Below are 16,702 nucleotides of genomic sequence, written 5' to 3' on the forward strand. Positions count from 1 at the left end.
TTTCTCTCTGTGTGTCTGTCTGTCCAACTTAGAACTGGAGTTCAGAAGGGCGATTGTGTCAGGGGTTCAGTTTTTTTAACGAAGTGGTGAAGTCAGATGCTTCCTGACAGTTTGATTCGGCTGATAGTTTAAATAAATGGCCTTGCCATTTAGACAAGGCAGCAGACGGGTTTTCAAAACTGAAAAAGCTTAAATGTGCAGCTTCAAGGTTCCAAAGGAAATATATTTAAAGCAGATACTTAGCATACAATAAATAGTAAGCGGCATCTTTTACAACTATTTAAACTTGTGATTTACATATCAACCTGAAAAGGTACAGGGGAAAACGAAGTTTTTTAAATTATTATTGTTTTCAGGGGACTTGGAGTGAAATATTTTGAAGCCCTGTGTCTTGGAATGTCACCTGTCATCCATCCAAGCTGCTTGCTCAAGGTGTTTCTTCCACATAAACACCGTGCCCTTCTGAGAAGGAAATCTGGCGTGTTGACTTCTCCCTACCTCATTGTTGCAGGGAAAAAAAATAAAATAAAACTAACAAAACTGTCCCTTCGCTTTGGGAAAAAGAAATGTATTTGCAAAAGATTCAGTCGGCCACAGTAAAGCTGTCTAATAGGCCTGGATCAAAGACAGACCTATCACAGAGGAGCAGACTCTCAGGCCCACCTCTTGGGCATACATGACTTCCAGGCCTCAGTTGAAAGAGGCTTTCTTCCCAGAGTTGTAAGAAGGTGCTGCAGGCCGAAGCCCAAGCCAATGGCAAATGCTGAGTCCCCAACGCCCTTGTCGTCCTTCCCTTGGAAGGCCTGCTCTCCCCCTCCGGCAGCAGCCAGGGCCCTTGTCATCTTTCCCTTGGAAGGCCTGCTCTCCCCCTACGGCAGCAGCCAGCCGGGCATCGCCGGGCAAGGGCGGAGGAGACCGCCCGGCTTAGGGCTGGCCTGAACCGGGCCCCACCGGGCTTCCCCCGGGGTTGCTGAGGAAAGGGGTCAGAGAACAACTAATGAAAAGCACCACCTCTCACTGGGGAGAAAATGACAACAATGACTTTAAAAGCACAACAATGACTTCAAAAGCTTTCCTTCCGTGTTCCTTCCAAAGGCAGTTATGTGCCAAGTACCTTTGCTGATGCCAAGCCCAAATTGCTGATGCTATTTTATCTAGCTCCTGATTGCAAAGGCGTTGGAGAGCTAACAGCAAAGACGTGAGCGAGAGAGTTTGTTGCCAGCTCATCCAGTCCAAATGAAGTTTTGTTTCGCTCCTATGTTCTTTCTCCTGGCCAGTTCAGGGCTGGCGGCCGTGGATGTGTGCCTGTGGACGCGAGGAGGTTGTTAGTATCTGGGGGTGCTTGTCCCCACCACCACGCTGTGAAACGCCTGACACCAGAGGCTGGGGCGGAGGCCGGGGGCTCCCCTCTGCAAGTCCCCAGCAGCTGCTCCAGGCCTGGGCACTGCCCCAGTGGTTGAGGGAAATTTAAAAGAATGGAGGGCATCGCTTTGGAGCTGTGCTTGGCATCCGTCGCTATCACCTTGAAGGTGGTGGGGGTCTGCATTTCGGGAGTCACTGGCTCCCCAGTTCCTAGCAGAGACCTGGCACATGGCTCAGGGGACTGACGCTGAATCGGATAGATGTACTCAAACCCGTGTTCATTTATTAGAACAAGCACACAGCGAACGGTTGTGGCGTGCAGCTTAGAGAAAGAGCACAGCCTCCGGGGCCTCGATGAGTCAGCCAGGGCCGCTGTTGACCCAAACCGCAGGCCGAGGGGCTGAAAATCACCACTCTGGAGCTAGAAGTCTAAGGTCAAGGAGCTGGCGAGGTCGTTGCCTTCTGAGGGCCATGAGAGAGAAGGTGCCCAGGCCTCTCTCTGGCATCTGCCGCTTTGCTGGCAGCTCTGGTTTCCAGATGCATGACTCTGTTCCTCTGTCTTTACCAGGTGTTTTCCCTGCGCCCATGTTTCTGCATCTAAATTTCCCCATTTTTAGAAGGACACCAGTCATACAGGATTAGGGCTAGCTTTTTTTCTTTTTTTAATATTTATTTATTTTTGAGACAGAGACAGAGACAGAGCATGAGTGGGGGGAGGGGAAGAGAGCGAGGGAGACACAGAATCCGAAGCAGGTTCCAAGCTCGGAGCTGTCAGCACAGAGCCCCACGCGGGGCTTGAACTCACAGACCGCGAGATCATGACCTGAGCTGAAGTCAGACACTTAACTGACAGAGCCACCCAGGCGCCCCCTAATGACCTCATTTTAACTTGATTACCTCTGTACGGACCCTATTTCCTAATAACGCATCCTGAGGTGCCAAGGGCTGAGATTTCAGCATACCTTTTTGGTGGCGGACACACTTCAGCCGCAACAGAGTCTACGAGACCTGAGTACGGTCACGACTCCCTGAGTTTCCGGCGGTGTTGACCGTATGCTCTACAGACTTGAAGAGAATGCAAAGACCCCTGACGGGCTTTTCTGCAATTGCATGTCAAGAACTTTTCCCTCCCATACTGCTCCTTCCATAGCATCTTGGAGTTCCCAAACCATTTGGATACTTTCTTAAATGACCTTCCCAGCAGCCCTGTGAAGTAGGGACTAGCACGCTCCCTTCATAGATGAGGAAAGTGAGACTCAGACTGGCGATATGACCTGCCCGAGGTCCCAAGAGCAGAAGCCAGTGGAGCTGGGATTCACACTCAAGCCCAGGACTATTTGGATGCCACTGATTTGCTGACAGCTCCTTCATTTTCTCTTTCAAAAGCTCACTGGTCCGAATTGCGTTGTTTTTTCTTTATCAATTAGTTGGACAATTTGCATAGAAGGGAATAAATTGCCAACATGGGGAGATACATCCTCCTAATCACATGTGTTTGTTTAAAGCTGCAGGGGGAGGGATGCCTGGGTGGCTCAGTCCTTTAAGTGTCTGATTCCCGGTCTCAGCTCAGGTCTTGATCTCACAGTCGCGAGGTCAAACCCCGTGTTGCGCTCCGAGCTGGACGTGACGTCTATTTAAAAACATAAAAAATAAAAAATAAAAAAAGCTGCCAGGGGAAAAGCTCAGCCCCACAGACAGTCAGTGGACGCTCTCTGTCCTGCAGGAGAGGAGGACCCGAGAGCCTCCAACCCAGAGGGCAGAGGCTGTGAGGAGGGTGGAGGACGGCGGATGGCGAGGGCAGACACAAATGACAGCACACAGGGGTTCAAAGGTCCGAACCCAGGAGCTGGAGCAGCAGGGCAGGTTCAAACCCCATCTTTACCTCTCTGAGCCTCCATTTCTTCATCTGTAAACTGAAATGATAATGATAACACCTAACACATATTCTACAGAGTGAATCAACAATTCTAAAATAAGTAATACACTAGAAGGATAGACGAGATGCAGTGAGGGCCCAGGAGACGGGCTAACTCGGAGAAAATCTCCTGCAGAGTGAGCACATAAACACTGAAGAGATGGAAATGGTGAGAAGGGCAGAAGGAGTGCGAACCTTGGGGCACCTGAGTGGCTCAGCTGGTTTAGCGTCTGGCTCCTGATTTCGGCTCAGGTCATGATCTCATGGTTCATGGGTACAAGCCCCACACTGGGCTCTGTGCTGGCAGCATGGGGCCTGCTTGAGATTCTCTCTCTCTCTCTCTCTCTCTCTCTCTCTCTTTCTCTCTCTGTGTCTTCCCTGCTTGCTGTCTTTCAAAATAAATCAATAAATATTTTTAAAAATTGTTTAAAAAGAGTGTGAACCTCACTCTGTAAATTCAAGTGGACAAGATCTCCCTCTTTTTTTCCCCCAAACTCAGTTACATTCTTATCTGAGCCCCCAGTCTGCTAGGCTAGCAAGAGACATAACCTCAGTCCTTTGAGGCATTTGGTTCTGGAATCTTAGGCATCTCTTAGCAGCAAGTGTGCCTGTCTCCATGGCCTCTTTCAGGCGTCTTCTGAGCTGCCTCCAGTCTTTGGAGGCCCATCCATCCTCCTGGACGTGCCACCATAGCCATTCCTCTGGGAGGGGGTCACCCTTGGTGGGGGTAAGCGGTACGCAGGGCTCCCTCCTCTCCATGACCCACAGAACTATCTCCTCTATCGTCTGCTCCCTTCAGCTCAGAGGATCCTTTTTTTCTGGAATAAGACAAATCTTGCTCCATGTTTCTTCGAGACACTTCATCTGTATGCAGGAACTATCTCCCCTCGGCGGTATAGATTTTGGAAACAAAAGCAAGAAGGTCAGGAAGGCACTTTCTGCTTTACTCCCTGCTATATCCCTTTCCCACACAATGAACACAAAGACAATTGCCTGTTTCACTCAGGCGTGGTGAGGAGGATGGAGAAAGGGGAAAAAAATCAAATCAAAACATTATCCCAGGTGAAAGGGCATTTGAGGCTGTGGGTGCCATCCACGAAGGGCCAGTTTGGTGGGATTGAATGTGGGTAGGAAGGGCGGGTCATCCACAGAAGACACGAGGGGGTAGGAGGAGCCAGGGTTAAGACTGCGATGGGCTTTCGGAGGCTGGATTTGATCCTGAGGGCCAGGAAGAGCCAAAAAGAGACTGGAGGCAGGTGAATGATAGGGTCAATGCAAGCCCTTGAGAGGGTGGAGGGAGACAGGCTGTGCGACAAGAGGTGAGGAGGTCATGATCTCAGGTTCTGGCAGGTGAAGGGGCATACTCGAGTCATACTTTGAAAGTGGAATGGGCAGAACTTAGCAGCTGACCAAATGTTGGTTGATTTGGGCGGCGGCGGAGGCGGGGTGGGGAAGACGCATCTAAAGTGATACCTCGGTTTCCAGTCTGGAAAGCTAAGTAGTTGATGAAGTCATCACCCAGTTCAAGGGCTGTGAAAAGTGAAGTGTATTTGGGTAAAATACAATGAAGGTTTTGAGGGACATACTGAGTTTGAGGTGCAGGCAAGGGTATTCAGTTAGAGATCAGCAGGAAGAGGTGTATGTGAGTGTGATTCTCAGGGAGAAGATGTGCACCGGGGACCGACACTTAGAGGAGTAATTGACACAAAGACTTTTTTCATCCATTGATTTAATCATCTGCCCAGGAGTTCACAGACAAGTCATTTGATCATAAAAACAGATTGTGTACCTCTGTGATGCAGGGGAGGATTCAACCCAGTTTGGGAGAGATGGGAAGACTCCACAGAACAAGTGATGCCTGAACTGCATCCTGAAGCATGAACTAGAATGTGCATGATGGGTGAGAGAGGTCGGAGGCTGAGGAGTTTTCTGGAGACTGCTCATCTGAAGGATCACGGAGCTGGTCATGAGCCCAGCCCCGTGTAAGGCCTAACCACGGTTACAATCAACCTGAAACAAGATATGGTGTCCAGATGGAAAATGGACTTCTTTTGCGTATTGGTCTGGACAATGCTGTCTATAATAAAACCTAAAATTCCATTAATAACATCATAAAAGTTGGTTTTCGTTCATGTAATAACCCGGTATAGGCAGGTGGCTCTCCTCCCCATGGAGATTCAGGAATCCAGGCTCCTTCCATTATTCCAAAGCCCGAGAGTCCTTGGCTTCAAGATGTTGCAGAGGAGGGGGGAACGGGAGGGAAGAGAGTAGAGAAGCCCCATCACCTGCTTCTACGTGCCAACCTAGAAGTGGCACACATCACTTTCACTCACATTTGAATGGTGAACACCAGTGTGCCATCAAGCTTGGAAACAAGGTGGGCTGGGAAAGACGATCCCTCCTCAGTCCGTCAGGGCCCTCTTAGGGATAACTCCACGCTCCACAATGGGGTCAGGGCATGTTTTAGAGAGCCAGCAATGTCTGTCACCAACAATAACAAATTGAGCAATAGAGGAAGTATGGAAAACTGGTATAAGGAGAGATTCCTTGGCTGCAACAGGGCCCAGGGAGAAAGAGAGATGCAATTGATTGACAGCCTGCCATAGGTGCAGATAGGAGGAGTTAGGGTGGTGGCCATCTCCTTCCCACCCAAGCATGTTACTCCCATTTGTCTTTCAATGCAATCCCTGTGGATTCACACAGTGGTCCCATGTAAGGCACAGAGGAGGTAGGAATGCTGAGGGTACAATAAAGGAATAAAGAAAGCTCTATAGGGCTCTAGAGGCACAAGCAGTCGTGCGCTGGGCCCCTGGTGATAGAGTGAAATTCAAAGGAACACTGTCTTCCCTTACCTCACCAGAGCCTGAGGAAACGAAACCACATGGACTCTAAGGTATCTGTGACATTGTCCAGCCGTGTCTAAGAACGTCTGGGGCATCCGTGGGGCTCAGCAGACCAGCAGAACCCAGCAGGTTCACATCTGGTCTCAAGCACATGTGAGACTCCACCTGGGCCAGGGAGGAAGGTCTTTAAGAGGAGCTGGAATCCTCCATGAGCAGATGGAGGCATGTGTTCAGGACATTTAAGCTCACTGGTGAGGCCTTGGGAAACCGAGCTTAAATATAACACAAGGCATTGACCTCCAAAAGTGTTAACGTTCAGAAAACAAATGGCTCTATCTGTGAGTCTTTACAATTAAACACAAAGGAAAGTGACATACTCTCAAACACAAAGTTAACGATTCAAAAACTCTCTAGTGATGTTAGAAATTCTAAGTGTCAAAAAATGCATGTATCTAAAATGAAGTTACCTGTATACTAGAGACAAATAAATAAGTAAATACGTGGTAGCTAATGACACCATATTTTCCACTGTCAGAGATAGCGAGCAAGCAAGTGAAGGGGGGATGCTAGAATGAACCCTTTGGTTCTGCATTAGAAACAGAGTTAGCAAGGGGCGCCTGGGTGGCTCAGTCGGTTGAGCGGCCGACTTCGGCTCAGGTCATGATCTCGCGGTCCGTGAATTCGAGCCCCGCGTCGGGCTCTGGGCTGATGGCTCAGAGCCTGGAGCCTGCTTCCGATTCTGTGTCTCCCTCTCTCTCTGCCCCTCCCCCGTTCATGCTCTGTCTCTCTCTGTCTCAAAAATAAATAAACGTTAAAAAAAATTAAAAAAAAAAAAAGAAACAGAGTTAGCAAAATAAATGTATGAGTGTTTGATTTTTATAGATGGACAAATGGTAGATGATAGACAAAAAGAGAGACAGAGGTGTATACATAGATAGACAAGAAGAGACAGAGACAGAGGTGTATACATGACTTATGATACATTTATGATTTCCAACCCCTGCCTGCTGAGAAGGTCTGGAAACAATGACACCCCTCTAGCAATAAGCTCACACAACACCCAGGTCTTGGTTTCTAAATACCACTCCTCAAAGAGGGAACCAGGGCTCCTAAGAAACATGGTTGATTCCAGATCTGGGAAAGGGAAAACACACAATGGGCCTGGAACGTCCGTGGTGCCAGAAAATAAGGAAGTACCAAAAAAAAAAAAAAAAGTATTTCAAGAACATGGGAGCTAACCTGAACGCACTCCCAGAGACAAACCTGAAACAATTTGAGCAGTAAAATAAATAATGATAGTATTTTTTTAAATTATTTTTTTAATGTTTATTAATTTTTGAGAGAGAGAGAGAGAGAGAGAGGCAGAGTGCGAGCCGGGGAGGGGCAGAGAGAGAGGGAGACACAGAATCCGAAACAGGCTCCAGGCTCCGAGCTGTCGCACAGAGCCCGACGCGGAGCTCGAACTCACGGACCGCGAGATCATGACCTGAGCCGAAGTCGGCCGCTCAACCAACTGAGTCACCCAGGCGCCCCAATAATGATAGTATTTGATGATAACCCAAAGTATAAATAAATATCTGAGTCCATAATAATATAAATAAATGATTGAATCAGCAAATCAATGAGAAGAAGGGACAACAACCCTTTCTTACGGAAGAATTCCAATTCATAAATGTAGAAGAAATGAGGGAAATGAAAAATGACTATTAGAACACTCCAGTAGCAATTGCTGCAGGCAGGATCTACTGATGAAGGCTAAAAATAGTTTGTGCAAGTTTAAGGAGATACAGGGTATTTGTATATTCTCCAAGTACCTTCCCCAAATTTTTACTAATTAAAGAGAAAAATAGTAACATCCCAATGGAGAAACCCGCCAAACAAATACCACCTAAACTTGAAGATCAAGGTTAACATCACCAGGAGTAAGATCACTATCACCCACCCCCTGATGTGATGCTCTGAAAACAGGAGATTTCGTCTGTGCCCTCCTTGCCCCAAATCCATATTCTCCATGTAACCATGGAAAACATCAGACAAACCCAAACTGAAGGACAATCTACAAAATACCTGACCCGCAGTCTTCAAAGTATCAAGGTTGTGAAAGACAGTAAGACTGAGGAACTGTCACAAATCGATGGAGGCTAAGGTACAACTAAATACCACATGGGGTCTTGGAACATATCCTGGCACAGAAAAAGAATTTTAGTAGAAAACTTGTGAAATCTGAATAAAATCTGTAGGATGGTTATTTTTTTTGATACATGTAAAGAGTTTGATCAAAATTGCCTAAATTAATGTTATCATTAAAATGATATATTCGTGTAACTGAATTTATAAATTAAAAGTTATCGGAGGGGCACCTGGGTGGCTCAGTCGGTTAAGCATCAGCTCAGGTCATGGTCTCACGGTTCATGAGTTCAAGCCCTGCATCAGGTTCTGTGCTGACATTTTAGAGCCTGGAGCCTGTTTTGGATTCTGTGTCTCCCTTTCTCTCTGCTCCTCCCCCACTTGCTCTCTCTCTCTCTCTCCCTCGCTCTCAAAAATAAAATAAACATCAAAAATCATTTTAATAAAAAAATTATTGGAAGACATGAGGAAAATGAGGACATGTGGTCTGTGTTAAGGCATCTGGGGTGATCATGTAAAGGATGCCTGGAAGGAGGGGGCGGTGCCCATGAACTTCCTAAGGGCAGGTGGGAGGTAACCAATTTCTGTGTTATGGGCACTTCACGGAACTGCCTTATTTTAAGCCATAGCAATCTTTTAGGGGGAGGGGTTATTTATAAATATTTCCAATTTACAAATGAGCGAACTGAGGCTGAGTGGGGAGGTTATTCCAGATAAAGTAGCTATAATTTGTTGAATGCCCTTCATAGGTAAATCTTTAAATATTTCATTGAGTTCTGGCAAATTAAGTTAGGTACCATTATTGTCTCCATTTTAATGATGGGGAGGCTGAAGATGAGAGGGAGGAAGGCCACAGATCCAGGAAGGGCAGCGCCCCTCCCAGGGACTCCATTTCCCCTCTGCCACATGCCCACCCACACCCAACACAGCACTCACCAGGGACCTTGAGTTGAAATATAAATTACAGCAATTCGGTCCACAGCCTCTGGACATCCTTCCCTTGGAAGGAGACAGAGAGGCAGAGACAGAGAAAGACAAAGAGAGAAGAGAGAGAGAGGTAGAGAGTGTCTGGAGAGGGGGTGGCCATCTTTGAGGGTAACTTTGACTAATGAACTCTGGGTCTGGATTCTCAGAAACAGACCATTTCTGACAAAAGGGCAGAATCAGATAAACACCCGGCTGGCTGTGCCAGATTTGAGTCTGATCTATAGGGAACGACACTGATGTTGCCATGGAAACCAGTCTTTTTTTTTTCCCGCCTCAACTGTTCAGGAGCTCTATTTTTCTAAAGAGATGGTGATGTGTGCTTCTTGGAAAAATTGTCAGGGATTTCTTTCTTCTTCTTCTCCTTCCCTTTCTCCTCCTCCTTCTTCTTCTTCTTCTTCTTCTTCTTCTTCTTCTTCCTCTCTTCCTTCTCCTCCTCCTCCTCCTCCTCCTCCTCCTCCTCCTCCTCCTCCTCCCCCTCCTCCTCCTCCTCTTCCTTCCACGCACGTGATGCCCCAGTCAGATTAGAACACAATGTAGGGGTGAGGGGAGCAGGATAAGTTGATCAACAGCAGTTCTGACAGGTAGTCTTTCGATTTTCCAGAAGAATGTATGTCTCCCTAAATGTCTCCTGAAGTGACTGACAGCTGGGAATATCCTGGTGCCATCACTGCCTCTCCCCAAGGTGCAGCAATTGTCTCTTCATGCCTGTCCCTTCCCCTCCCCCCGCCCCAGCCTGGGTTGGGAGCCCCAGGGGAGCAGTCCCTACTTCCTGTGCGTGTTTAATCTTTGCATCCAGCACTGGCAAGGAGGAGACATCCCAGGAGCATTTGTGAGGAGCAGCCCAGAGCTGTCTCTCCCTTACACCTCTGTGGTGCTCTTCCTGTTACTGGGGAGCACTCTGCTCAGTGGTGTCTTCTCTCCACACTCATAAATTCTCACCATCAAAATGCAACTCGTCCTTCAAGGCTTACTTCTAAAGCCAGTTTCCCCAAGGACCCCTGACTGACACCCACACTGTCACGCTCTCCCCTCCACCTTTCCTTCACACCTTCCCTTCTGTCTTATCTCCCTGTCAACTGTGTGCCTCTCCAGGGAGCGGTTCCCAATGTCGGTGAGTAGGTTAAAAAGTGTGCAAAAGCCACAAACGGAGCCTATTCTGTGAACCGAGGTGCTGTTTTGTCATGACTTCCTGTCTTCCCCTAACTCTCCATCAGCTAGCAGTGCTCAAAACCCCATCCTCCAAAACCCAGAGCTGCTTTTCCCTGACAAACCCCTCTGGTTAACTGTTCTAGAACTAATCTCCCCATTCCTTAGGTATTGTGGGAGGAGTTAGGTAGCCTCCTTTTTTGTTCTGCTGGGAAAGCTGTGACTCCAACAAGAATAGCACATGGCCCCAGGGTTGCCCCTAAAACCAGAAGTGTCTGTCCCCCGTCTCCTCTCTCTCATCCTCTCCCTTCTTTCCGGTCACACACTCACAGTCTCTTCATTCCAGAGAAAAGATGACTTTGGCTTATTTTTTGAGGCGATGGAGTGGCAAATCCATTTATGATAGAATGTTTGAACATGTGTTCATTAAGTCTTCAGTTGACTTTGTGTAATTGAAAAAAAATAGCGGGTGTTTACACGTTGGCCATATGGTCAGCCTGCCTCTATGAGTGGGATGCCAGCTCAGATCCCTGCCCTGGCTTCACGGTGCCCTCAACAGAGGCTGAATTCCAGGGCTCTGTGGGTGCAGGTAGGATTGTCTAATGCCGGAGCTCAGCAGCCTGTGCAGCCCCAAAGGCAGGAGGCCTGCTATCTTCCTTCTCCTTCCCACCAGGCATGCATGAATGGCCCCAATCCCCAGTGTTAGCAATGGGCTTGGAGCCTCAGCTTCCAACTCTGCCCAGAGTCAATCCTGGTCTCTCCCTCCAATATCTGGTCATCCAAGTTTGAGAAGAGCCATGAACACAAACCATGAACCACCAAGCAAAGTACAGGGATGAGCAGTTACTGCTCGAGGGGCACCGTGGTTAGGACCCCGGTACCAAAACCTGTGGGTCAGAATCGTGGCCCGGCCATTTCTTAACCGTATGGCCTGGTACAGGGTGCTGCACAGCTCTGTGCCTCCACATTCCTCCATCCCAAAGTGGGGAGGACGATGTCAGCATGGCGACAGTGACATCAACGATGGGGGGTCCTTACCTCATGGAGCTGGTGGAGGGTTATATGACATGCTTAGCACCCGGCACGCAGCAAGGGGCATCCATGTGCTGGCTATTCTTTTATTTTTCCTTAAGATTTTTTGTTTTTAAGTAATCTCGACACCCTACGTGGGGGTCCAACTGACAGCCCTGACGTCAAGATTTGCATGTTCTACCAGGTGAACCAGCCAGGAGCCCCACGTGTTGGCTGTTCTTAACCTTACCCACTGATGCCAAGCCCCAGCGGAGAATGAGCCGGTTTGCTTTTGTGATAGCTGTGACTTGACTTTGGGGGGAATGAACTATAACCTTGACAGGGCTGCTCAAGGTCTTACAAAAGCGGGCTTGGGGGGGACAAAGGAATCACACGCACCTGGGTTCGGATCCCAGCTCATCTGCTATGGCCCTAGGGTCTTTATCCCTCGGAGCGAGCCTCAGTCGCTTTCTCTGTAAAATGGGGGTCACCAGCTTCTCCCTGCCGTGGTTATAATAAACCCTAAAGCTAATTAGGCAAAGGACCCCAGTGATCGCTCATCACCTTCTTCCTCAAGCAGTTGGCTAACAGCCAGTGGTATTATCTCAGTGGCATCCTCAAACTCGCCTTGTGCCATATCTGTGTCCATGTCCGGGTCTGTCTCCAGACGTCAGGGCGGTGACTATGCATCATTCATCATTGAATGCCCTGTGCCGGGCACAGCCTGGCCCTCCATGGGTGCTCAGCTGATACTGAAGGGGTGAAGGACGCTGCACTGTAAGACAAGGGACCAGGTGTATCTCTTAGCCCCAGCTTCTGACCATAGCATCATTTCCGGGCCCGCCTGCCCGAGATTTCCCCCCACAGCCCATTTCCAGCCCCGGCCTAACAGGATACTCTGCCCCCAGAGCCCACTCTGCCCCCAGCATCTTCCCTCCCCCAACCAGGCTCACCGAGCCAGAAGACAAAGAAAGTTGCAAAGGGAGGTCAAGACTTTTCAGACACATCTATCTTTATTTGTTTCCTGTCAGAAAAGTTCAAGAGTTACACCAAAAAATACTTCAGCCTCTGCTGCCTACTGACAAAAATACACCACAAAATTATAAAGCGCTCAGCGGTGTTGCTAGGGACAATTTGTTATTCCGCTTCGATGACAAATGAATTTACAGGTGACTGGAGGGGATGTGGTGGGAGGAGGAACGTCAGATGATCGCGTTTGGCAGGATAGTTTGAGCTACGCCAGTCTTATTCCCCGGCTGTTGGGTACGAAGATTTCGGCAACATAGCAAGCCAGGAGAAAATGCCCGTTAAACGGCCTGTCACCGCTTCATGGGGAAACGGTACTGCATCTCGAATAACCAACTCTCCCAGCCGGTTCTGGCCCTGGAGCCACCTCCCACAGCATGGGCCTCTCGGAACCCTTTGCAGGAGAGCTGGGTGGGAGTAGGCACAGGCTGATGTGGTCCCAGGCAGCAGGAGGCCCGGCCAATGCCAGATGCTGCCCCCCTAGCCAGGAGCTTCTGAAACTAGATCGGGGACTTTGGGTGCTTTTCCAACGGCTGTCAGTGCAACAGGTGGGCAAAAGACTGTCCACATTTTTCAGCTTCTCTGAGGACTGATTTGGCATTGCTGCAGCCCCCATCTTTAAGCCTCCCTGGCTGTCACCTGAGGCTCCTGGTTATGACCCTTATCATAAGAAGAACAAACACAAATTTTAAAATGTGGTCTAGGTTGGCCGAATATTATATCTGCCTGTCCTGTGCCTTCTTTTTTCCCGCAGCCTCTCCTCTCCTCTCTTCTCCTCTCTTCTCCTCTCCTCTCATCTCCTCTCCTCTCCTCTCCTCTCCTCTCTTCTCCTCTCCACCCTTGCTGTCTCTTAAACATAGGCAGTACCCACGTGTAGATCTAGAAACACTAGAAAAAGACAGAGAACGTCTGCCTGCTGCTCAGAGTTTGCTTGTATCCATCCCCGGGCTCCCTGGGTCAGCCCGAGCCCTAGCTTAGATTCCCATATGGACAATTTGTGCTAATTTGGCCAAACACACCAGTGGTGGGAGCTCCTCACTTTGGGTCGTGTGTGTTCCGGGCTTACCAATGCCGAAATCAGCCCTTCTCTCCAGCTAGGCCGGTCCTAACTTCCCATAGTCCTCTCCTGCAGACCAGAGGCCAGCCACACAGCCCCAGCCTGCATCACTCACATTTTCGGTACCTTCCAAACCCCATGCTGAAACTACAGTTTCTCTGCTAAGAAGCCCAGAGTCTGTGCTCTTTACGGCCCGTCAGCGTCTTCCAGATCCAGCCAGTTGACTCTTTTTCTGTTCATTTTGTTTCCCTTCCTGTTTTTAAATTTTCCTAACAAGTAATAAGCAGTGGCTTTGAAAATATCTTACATGGGAACAATCAACACGAAACATGCCTTTGTACATAATCCTGACTTGGGGACGAATCAACAATACCAAAAGACAAAAAGAAATATCGATTCAGACAACTCCAGTGCACGATATTTTCGGTGAGTTCCCCCCCCTACCCACCCCGGCCCCGCCCCCACCCCCATATCCCAGGAGTACAGTGGTGTCTTGTAACTGGAGCTTGGCTTAGCCAATGGGGGGTCCCCCTCCGCACCCCCCATTCTGGCTGGGGGTGGGCCTCTAATGGCCCTGGGTCTTGGGCGGCTTGGGCTCATGGATGACAGCAGCCGCCGAAAGCCACGGCCCGATGGCCCGAGCAGTGCTCTGCTTGGCCACACTGTAGTGGCTGATGACCGTGTAGAAGCGGCTTCTGGAATTGGGGTCCTGGGATGAGTAGTAAGCATCCAGAGAGGCCGGGATACAGCGCTTGTGCTGAGGACGAGAGACACAGAGTCAGGGGGAGCTCAGCAGACTGCTTCCAACCCAACCTATGCCGGGGTCCCCCCATCTGGGGGCCATCGCCACATAGGGTTCTCAGCCAGAGGGCAAGCGATGTCACCTGGCCTGGGCCAGGCCACATTACAACTCAGGTAATGTTTATGCAAATAGCTAAGAAAGGGTGTGACTTATAATAGGTACTCGGTAAATGGCAATTTATAAATATTTCTATCACCTGATTTTGCTGTAAAGCAGATTCTGTCTTTAGTGCAACTAATATTTGTCGAGAGCCCATCATCTAACAGGTCCTTTGCTAACTGGTTTTACCTAAATTCTCTCCTTTAAGGCCTCACAAAAATCCTGGGGGCAGGTATTCCCGGAGCCCATTTTGCAGGTAAGAGAACTGAGGCTCAGAGGGGCGAGGAGATGCCCTAAAGCCACGTAGCTGGTTCGGTTTTTCAAGGGAAGGAGCCCAGAGCGGGGTGCAGGGCAAAGGGCCCACCAGTAGGACTCAGGGAGACCTCAAAAGCACCCACCCCCTGTGCTCACATCTCTACGGGGCCACCACGGGACCTGGGAATCAGACATCAAACCGGGAAGACTGGTGCCAGGGCCGAGCTTTCTGTAGAGGGACCAGCCTATCTCAAGCAGGAGTGAGCTCTCCCTGACCGCCGGCCTGCACCCCAAAGTTGGACCACCTCCGGACTCCTGACTCTGGAGAGCACTATCTGGGAGGAAGAACTCTACGGCCTGCCGGAAGGAAGCCAAGTCCTTCGTGAAACTCCTTGTGTGACGCATCTTCCATTTTAAACAGTCTGCAGGGAGGTTGCCTGAATTTGGGTGAGCTTGATTAACCCTCTGACTGAAGCTGGCAGTCACCTGGGGGCCACTCACCTGTCAGAAGCCCCTTACCTTATAGACAAATCCCTCTGGGCAGCTGTGGTCATAGGTGAAGGCTTTGTAAACCACCAGGAACACGATGCAGGCGAGGAAAGCGAGGGCCAGGCTGACGAGAATGGTGACCTGGAGGAACACAAAACTGGGAGTCATCCAGCCTCAGCCCACCCTGCCTTCCGTCCACCGCACAGCCGCCTTCGAATTCCGGAGCTGTAGGCCACGTGGCGCGTCAGAAAGAGCAGGGGCCTGGGGCCCAGAGAACGCGCTCTGTCTCACTCCGTCACTAACCTGCAGGGTGACCTGGAGAAAAGCGCCTGTACTCTTTGGGCCTCAGTTTCCCCCGTCTGCTAGATACTCTCCGAAGCCCCTTCTCGGCCCAAGCGTGATTCTCCCCATTTGCTTTTCCTGTTAATTGTGTGCACGTGCACGGAGGGTAGGGGGGTGGTGATCCTTAAGCCACCTGTCCCTTCCGGCGCTCCCGCCTTCCACCACCACCACCCTCCCTACCACTACTGAATTCCCATCTCAAGACACAACGGCCTCTTCCACCTCCACTTGGACATGCCATAGGCACCACAGACACACCGTGGACGCGTTACCAAACCAACCCCCTGCTCCTCCTGCCTTTTTTCCCCAGCTCCACTCAGGCCAAAACTCTGGGAGTCATCCTTGACTCCTTTTCTCATATTCGACATCCAATCTACAGCGGAACTTACTGTTTCTGCCTTCCGACATACCCGTAATCCGACAGCTTCTTACCACCCCGGCCATCTCCAACCCGGCCAAGCCAGCAACAATTCTCTCGCGTGCAGTTCCAAAGCAGCCCCTGACTAGCAGCCTCCTCAACCCAGGCGACGCAGTCACGCACAGCAACCTGAGAGGTCCTTTCAAAATCTAAGTCAGGGCACATCTTCTCTGCTCAGAAGCATCTAACGGTCTCTAAATTACTCACACTGAAAGCCCAGCTCCTAACCATTATCTACAAGCAAGCTTTAAAAAAATAACACAACGCTAAACAGACTGAAGGCACCATGAGGATTTATCAGAAAGGAGTAAATGTCTACTTTCGGGGTTCCCTCCAGGCTTGCGCTGACCCCATCCCACTCCGTTTACAAAGTGGTAGGGTAACCCCCACGACATTGGGTGCCTAGTGTCACAAGCAGAATGTTTTTTCATGTTATTTTTAAATTTTTTTTTTTTAACGTTTATTTTTGAGACAGAGAGAGACAGAGCATGAACGGGGGAAGGGCAGAGAGAGAGGGAGACACAGAATCGGAAGCAGGCTCCAGGCTCTGAGCCATCAGCGCAGAGCCCGACGCGGGGCTCGAACTCACGGAACGTGAGATCGTGACCTGAGCTGAAGTCGGATGCTTAACCGACTGAGCCACCCAGGCGCCCCGTTATTTTTAAAAGCTGGTGGCCTTTTGAGTCAGTTGGCCCAGAAATAGGGCAGAATTCCTCTCACGGAGAGAAGATTTCTTTGATTCAGGATAAAAATCAAATCAACCTAAGGGGTCCCCAATCCTATCTCCTTCCCAAACCAGGAAGGACAGAGGGGATGGAAGTCT

General features: G+C 49.6%; 1 protein-coding gene across 4 annotated transcripts in view; it reads right to left on the minus strand.

The window, feature by feature from the left end:
• Window positions 1–13,970: 13,970 nt before the first annotated feature.
• Window positions 13,971–16,702, minus strand: part of NSG2 (neuronal vesicle trafficking associated 2) — a 62,096-nt gene continuing 59,364 nt past the window's right edge. For all 4 annotated transcript variants that reach the window (XM_042946285.1, XM_042946274.1, XM_042946265.1 and 1 more), the window contains 2 exons: window positions 15,150–15,260; window positions 13,971–14,231 (listed from right to left, as the gene is read on the minus strand). In XM_042946285.1, the coding sequence (XP_042802219.1) occupies window positions 14,040–14,231; window positions 15,150–15,260 (303 nt within the window). In that variant the 3' untranslated portion in view covers window positions 13,971–14,039. The remainder of the gene's footprint in view (window positions 14,232–15,149; window positions 15,261–16,702) is intronic.

The sequence above is a fragment of the Panthera leo genome, chromosome A1 (genome assembly GCF_018350215.1).
Source record: "Panthera leo isolate Ple1 chromosome A1, P.leo_Ple1_pat1.1, whole genome shotgun sequence".
NCBI classification, from domain to species: Eukaryota; Metazoa; Chordata; class Mammalia; order Carnivora; family Felidae; genus Panthera; species Panthera leo.